Source organism: Chiroxiphia lanceolata, unplaced genomic scaffold, assembly GCF_009829145.1.
Source record: "Chiroxiphia lanceolata isolate bChiLan1 unplaced genomic scaffold, bChiLan1.pri scaffold_95_arrow_ctg1, whole genome shotgun sequence".
NCBI lineage: Eukaryota > Metazoa > Chordata > Aves > Passeriformes > Pipridae > Chiroxiphia > Chiroxiphia lanceolata.
The window spans coordinates 1-6,165 of NW_022476549.1; the positions used below are offsets into that span (position 1 = coordinate 1).

At 66.6% G+C, this 6,165-nt stretch overlaps 1 protein-coding gene across 5 annotated transcripts; it reads right to left on the reverse strand.

The window, feature by feature from the left end:
• Positions 1-47: 47 nt before the first annotated feature.
• Positions 48-4,412, reverse strand: LOC116781923. 5 transcript variants are annotated; one of them, XM_032677734.1, is made up of 6 exons: positions 3,589-4,412; positions 2,788-3,420; positions 1,388-1,699; positions 278-583; positions 168-245; positions 79-91 (listed from the first exon to the last, which is right to left on the reverse strand). In XM_032677734.1, the coding sequence occupies exons 1-5, from the start codon at positions 4,279-4,281 to the stop codon at positions 207-209; spliced, it is 1,983 nt and encodes a 660-aa protein (XP_032533625.1). In that variant the 5' UTR covers positions 4,282-4,412; the 3' UTR covers positions 79-91; positions 168-206. The 5 variants fall into 5 exon arrangements, with proteins under 5 accessions (XP_032533621.1, XP_032533624.1, XP_032533622.1 ...); XM_032677730.1 differs by having other exon boundaries at positions 48-583; positions 2,788-3,353; positions 3,396-3,420; XM_032677733.1 differs by having other exon boundaries at positions 48-583; positions 2,788-3,293; positions 3,387-3,420.
• Between the last annotated feature and the right edge of the window lie 1,753 nt (positions 4,413-6,165).

Here is a 6,165-nt window from a genome sequence, read left to right on the forward strand (position 1 = left end):
CCAAACACACCTGTGACCCCCCCAGAACACACCTGTGACTCCCAAACACACCTGTGACCCCCAAAAACACACCTGTGACCCCCAAACACACCTGCGACCCCGCCCATGCTCACCTTGTCCTGCTGCTCGGCAGGTGAGCTGCTGTGCAGGGACCCTCAAACACACACCTGTGACCCCCCCAAACACACCTGTGACCCCGCCCATGCTCACCTTGTCCTGCTGCTCGGCAGGTGAGCTGCTGTGCAAACACACACCTGCGACCCCCCCGAACACACCTGTGACCCCAAAAAACACACCTGTGACCCCCAAACACACCTGTGACCCCGCCCATGCTCACCTTGTCCTGCTGCTCGGCAGGTAAGCCGCTGTGCAGGGGCAGCACGACCCAGCGCTGGGTGTGGCGGGCGTACACCTGGGCGGGGCCCAGCACCTGCTGGATCTCGGCGGCCCCGCTGAGGAAAACCAGGACGTCCCCGCGCTCCTCAGGTGGGACCCGCCCGTCGATGGCCTCCAGCACCCGCAGGTACGGCCCCGCGTCCAGGTGAGGCTGCCCCGGCTCCGAGGGGATGGGCTGGTACAGCACCTGCGCACGGGTGGGCACAGGGGAGCACAGGTGAGCACGGGTGGGCACAGAGGTGAGCACAGGTGAGCATGGGTGAGCACAGGGGAGCACACAGGTGAGCACAGGTGAGCACAGGGAAGCACACAGGTGAGCACAGGTGAGCACAGGGGAGCACAGGGAAGCACACAGGTGAGCACAGGTGAGCACAGGGGACTACAGGTGAACACAGCGGATCACACAGGTGAGCACACAAGTGAGGGGCAGGTATGGCACCATGTCCAGGTGAGGCTACCCCGGCTCCGAGGGGATGGGCTGGTACAGCACCTGCGCACAGGTGAGCACAGGGGAGCACAGGTGAGGGGCTGGTAGATCACCTGAGCATGGGGGAGCAGGTTGATCACCTGTGTGGACAGGTGAGGGTGTGAGGGGTCAAGTAGATCACCTGAGGGACAGGTGAGGGACCAGTACAGAACCTGGGCACAGGTGAGGGTGTGAGGGGCCACAGGTGAGCGCCGGGATGAGCAGGTAGATCACCTGGGGCACGCAGGTGAGAGATCACCTGGGGCACCCAGGTGACAAGGAACAGACACATCACCTGAGGCACACAGGTGAGAACGAACAGGTAGATCACCCGGGGCACCCAGGTGACAAGGAACAGACACATCACCTGAGGCACACAGGTGAGAACGAACAGGTAGATCACCTGGGGCACACGGGTGAGCCCGGGGGGGAGCAAAGAGATCACCTGGGCACAGGTGAGCGTGGGGAGAGCAGGTAGCTCACCTGTGCGCCCAGGTGAGCCCCGGGCCGAGCAGGCAGACTCACCTTGATGGGGTGGAGCCGGCCGGGCACCTGCAGCACGGGGGCTCCCCCGAAGTACCTGGCGAACAGGTGGGGGTCGCAGGTGGCCGACATGAGCAGCAGGCGCAGGGCGGGGCGCGCAGGTAAGAGGCGCCGCAGGGCCCCCAGCAGCAGGTCCCCGGGCAGGTGACGCTCGTGCACCTCGTCGGCCACCAGCACCTGGTACCTGCCCAGGGCGGGGTCGCTCTGCACCTGCCGCAGCAGCAGCCCCAGCGTCACGAACACCAGGTGGGCGCCGCGGGCACAGGTGCGCTCGAAACGCGTCTGGAAACCCACCTGGGGGAGGGGGAGAAAGGGGGCGTGGGCACGGCACACCTGGGCAGGTGAGAGACCCTCCCCTGTGCCCCCAGCCAGGTGCTCACCTGGTACCTGTGGAGGCTCTCCAGGGCCACACACCTGGCACAGGTGGTGCCCAGCACACCTGGCTGGATCTGATAGCACCTCCCAGTGCTCCCAGTCCCTCCCAGTTCCTCCCAGTTCTCTCAGCCAGGTGCTCACCTGGTACCTGTGGAGGCTCTCCAGGGCCACACACCTGGCACAGGTGGTGCCCAGCACACCTGGCTGGATCTGATAGCACCTCCCAGTGCTCCCAGTCCCTCCCAGTGCTCCCAGTCCCTCCCAGTTCTCTCAGCCAGGTGCTCACCTGGTACCTGTGGAGGCTCTCCAGGGCCACACACCTGGCACAGGTGATGCCCAGCACACCTGGGCAGGTGACAGCCCCTCCCCAGTCCCTCCCAGTGCCCCCAGTTCTCCCAGTTCATGCTCACCTGGTACCTACTGAGGGTCTCCAGCTCCGCCCTGCACACCTGGACAGGTCCCAGTGCCCTCCCAGTGCCCCCCATTTTCCCAGTCCGTGCTCACCTGGTACCTGCCGAGGGTCTCCAGCCCCGCCCTGCACACCTGGACAGGTCCCAGTGCCCTCCCAGTGCCCCCCATTTTCCCAGTCCGTGCTCACCTGGTACCTGCCGAGGGTCTCCAGCCCCATCCTGCACACCTGGACAGGTCCCAGTGCCCTCCCAGTGCCCCCAGTTGTCCCAGGAGGTGCTCACCTGGTACCTGCCAAGGGTCTCCAGCCCTGCCCTGCACACCTGAACAGGTCCCAGTGCCCTCCCAGTGCCTCCCAGTGCCCCCAGTTGTCCCAGTTCGTGCTCACCTGGTACCTGCCGAGGGTCTCCAGCCCCACCCTGCACACCTGAACAGGTCCCAGTGCCCTCCCAGTGCCCCCAGTTCTCCCAGTTTGTGCTCACCTGGTACCTGCCGAGGGTCTCCAGCCCCGCCCTGCACACCTGGACAGGTCCCAGTGCCCTCCCAGTACCTCCCAGGCCCCTCCAAGTGCCCTCCCAGTGCCCCCAGTTTGTGCTCACCTGGTACCTGCCGAGGGTCTCCAGCCCCACCCTCCGCGCCAGGGCGGCGCAGGCCACGCGCCGGGGCTGGGCGCAGCACACCTGGCTGTAGCCGGCGCCCAGCAGGTACTGGGGCACCTGGGTGGACTTGCCGCAGCCCGTGTCCCCGGCCACCACCAGCACCTGGTGCTGGGCCACCAGTGCCACCAGTTCGTGCCGGTAGCGGGCGATGGGCAGCGCCGCCCGCTCCCGCTGCAGCCGCGCCAGCCGCGAGAAGGAGCCGCGCTGGCAGAAGGACAGGTAGTGCAGCAGGGCCCAGCCCAGCTCCGACAGGTGAGCCCCGGGCACACCTGGGCACGGCGGCGGGGCCGGAGGGTCCCCGGGGTCGCTTCGGTGGCGTTTCGGGGGGTCCTGGGGGTCTCCAGAGTCGCCCCGGTGGCGTTTCGGGGGGTGCCCGAAGTCCTCAGGGTCCCCGGGGTCACTTCGGAGGCATTTTGGGGGGTCCTGGGGGTCCTCAGAGTCACCCCAATGGCTTTTTAGGGGGTGCCCAAAGTCCCCGGGGTCCCTGGGGTCACTTTGGTGGCGTTTTTGGGGGTCCTGAGTGTCTCTGGGGTCACTTTGGTGGCGTTTTGGGGGGTCCTCAGAGTCACCCCGACGGCGTTTTGGGGGGTGCCCAAAGTCTCTGGGGTCACTGGGGTCACTCTGGAGGCATTTTGGGGGGTCCCCAGTGTCCTCAGAGTCCCTCCTCCAGTGTTTTGGGGGGTCTCCAGGGTCCCTCCGATGGCGTTTTGGGGGGTCCTGAGGGTCCCCGAGGTCACTTTGGTGGTGTTTTGGGGGGTCCTTGGGGTCTCCCCGATGGCGTTTTGGGGGGTCTTTGGGGTCCTCTCGTCGGTGGTGCCTCCTGGGCTCCGCGTCCTCATCTTCCAGGGGGTCCTGGGGGTCCCTTCTCCGGTGCTTTGGGGGGTCTCCGGGGTCTCCCCGACGGCATTTTGGGGGGTCCCCAAAGTCTCCGGGGTCCCTGGGGTCACTTTGGTGGCGTTTTGGGGAGTCCCCAAAGTCTCCAGGGTCCCCGGGGTCACCTCGACGGCTTTTTGGGGGGTCCTTGGGGTCCCTTCTCCGGTGTTCTGTGGGGTCCCCAAAGTCCTCGGGGTCCCCTCTCCGGTGTTCTGGGGGTTCCCCAAAGTCCTCGGGGTCCCCTCTCCGGTGTTTTGGGGGGTCCCCCCCCTCCAGCAGCGCCAGGTTGATGCGGAGCCGGGGGTCGTAGTGGGGGGGCAGCCCCAGGGGGTTTTGGGGCCCCCCAGATTTGGGGGGGTCCTTTGAGGGGGGGGGTTTGCGGAGGCGCCGGAACCGCTGGAGGAAGGCCCAGAAATCCCGGAATTCCGAGGGGCTGACGCCGGGGGGGGGCGGGAGAGACTCCGGGGGGTCCCAGTCGGGGTCCTGGTACTGGGACCAGTGTCGTTCCCAGGCCCCAAACTGGTCCCAGTGCCGGCGGCGGGGCCCCTTTTCCAGCGGCATCTCCGGGGGGGGGGGGCTGTGCTGGGATAAGGGGGGCAGGGGGGTCACTGGGGGGCGATGGGGGAGCCCCCAAATCCAGACAGGATGCCCCGAACCCCTCTGAGATCCCCCAAACCCAACTCACCTCCCTGGAACCCTCCAAATCCCTCTGGGACGCCCCAAACCCAACTCACCTCCCTAGGACCCCCCAAACCCCTCTGAGACCCCCCAAACCCTCCTGGGATCCCCCAAACCCCTCTGAGACCCCCCAAACCCTCCTGGGACCCCCCAGACCCCTCTGAGACCCCCCAAACCCTCCTGGGACCCCCCAAACCCAACTCACCTCCCTGGGAACCCCAAACCCCTCTGAGACATCCCCAAAGCCCTCTAAGACACCCCCAAACCCTCCTGGGACCCCCCAAACCCCTCTGGAACCCCCCAAACCCAACTCACCTCCCTGGGACCCTCCAAACCCCTCTGGGACCCCCAAACCCAACTCACCTCCCTAGGACCCTCCCCAAACCCTCCTGGGACCCCCAAAACCCCTCTGAGACCCCCTAAACCCTCCTGGCACCCCCCAAACCCCTCTAAGATCCCCCAAACCCTCCCGGGACACCCCAAACCCCTCTAAGACCCCCCCAAACCCTCCTGGGACCCCCCCCAAACCCTCCTGGGACCCCCTAAACCCCTCTGAGACCCCCCAAACACTCCTGGGACCTTCCAAACCCCTCTAAGATCCCCCAAACCCTCCCGGGACACCCCAAACCCCTCTAAGACCCCCCTAAACCCTCCTGGGACCCCCCCCAAACCCTCCTGGGACCCCCTAAACCCCTCTGAGACCCCCCAAACACTCCTGGGACCTTCCAAACCCCTCTAAGATCCCCCAAACCCTCCTGGGACCCCCCAAACCCAGCTCACCTCCCTGGGACCCCTGAAACCCTCCTGGGACCGCCCCAAATACCTCTGAGACCCTCCTAAACCCCTTTACACCCCACAGGACCCCTCAAACCTCATCCAAACCTCACCTGGACCCCTCCAAACCCCTTCCCATTCCTCCAGGACCCCCTTAAACCCCTCCGGGACACCCCAAAATGCCCCCAAGCCCCCCCTATTCCCCCCCCTCCCCTCACGGCCCCTCAGGCCCCTCAGGCCGGGCCCGGCTCCACACGCGCCTCTCCCCCCCACCTCCCTCAGCACCGCCAGGACCCGCTCCCGGCCCCATTCCAGACCCCCGGAACTCCTCCGGACCCTCGGGACCCCCAGAAATCCCCCAAAAAAATCCCCCAAAGCCCCCCGGGACCCCCCGAACTCGCCCCGTTCCCGCTCACCAGAAGGAGCAGCCGGCACGGAAAGCGCGGGCCGCCAGGGGGCGTCAGAGAGCCGGAGCGGGTGAGGGCGGGGTTATGCAAATCAGACATGGAAGGGGTGTGACTTTTGCGATTGGGCGTGGTTATGTAAATTAAAACGGTGGGGGGCGGGGTTAGAGAACGGCGGCCATTGTGTGGGCGGGGAGATGGGCGGGGCTATGTAAATAAGGCGGGGAAATGGGCGGGGCTACGGAGTGATGGGCATTGTGTGGGTGGGGAGATGGGCGGGGTTATGTAAATAAGGCGGGGGAAAGGGCGGGGCTACGGAGTGATGGGCATTGTGCGGGCTGGGGCGGGTTATGGGGCACCGCCCTGTGCCCCCCAGTCCTGGGGCACAGAGCATCCCCCCCGTGTGCCCCCCAATCCTGGGGCACAGAGCATCCCCCCCATGTGCCCCCCAGTCCTGGGGCACTGAGCATCCCCCCCGTGTGCCCCCCAGTCCTGGGGCACTGAGCATCCCCCCCGTGTGCCCCCCAGTCCTGGGGCACAGAGCATTCCCCCCCATGTGCCCCCCAGTCCTGGGGCACTGAGCATTCCC

Excerpts from the sequence above, each read along its gene's own strand:
- LOC116781923 (XM_032677729.1), bottom strand. The coding sequence starts at position 4,281 with ATGCCGCTGGAAAAGGGGCCCCGCCGCCGGCACTGGGACCAGTTTGGG. Across the intron at positions 3,421-3,588 it reads AGGACCCCCCAAAACACCAC|CGGGGTGACTCTGAGGACCC; the intron begins CAAAGTGACCTC and ends CCAAAACGCCGT. Across the intron at positions 1,700-2,787 it reads AGACCCTCGGCAGGTACCAG|GTGGGTTTCCAGACGCGTTT; the intron begins GTGAGCACAAAC and ends CCCCTCCCCCAG.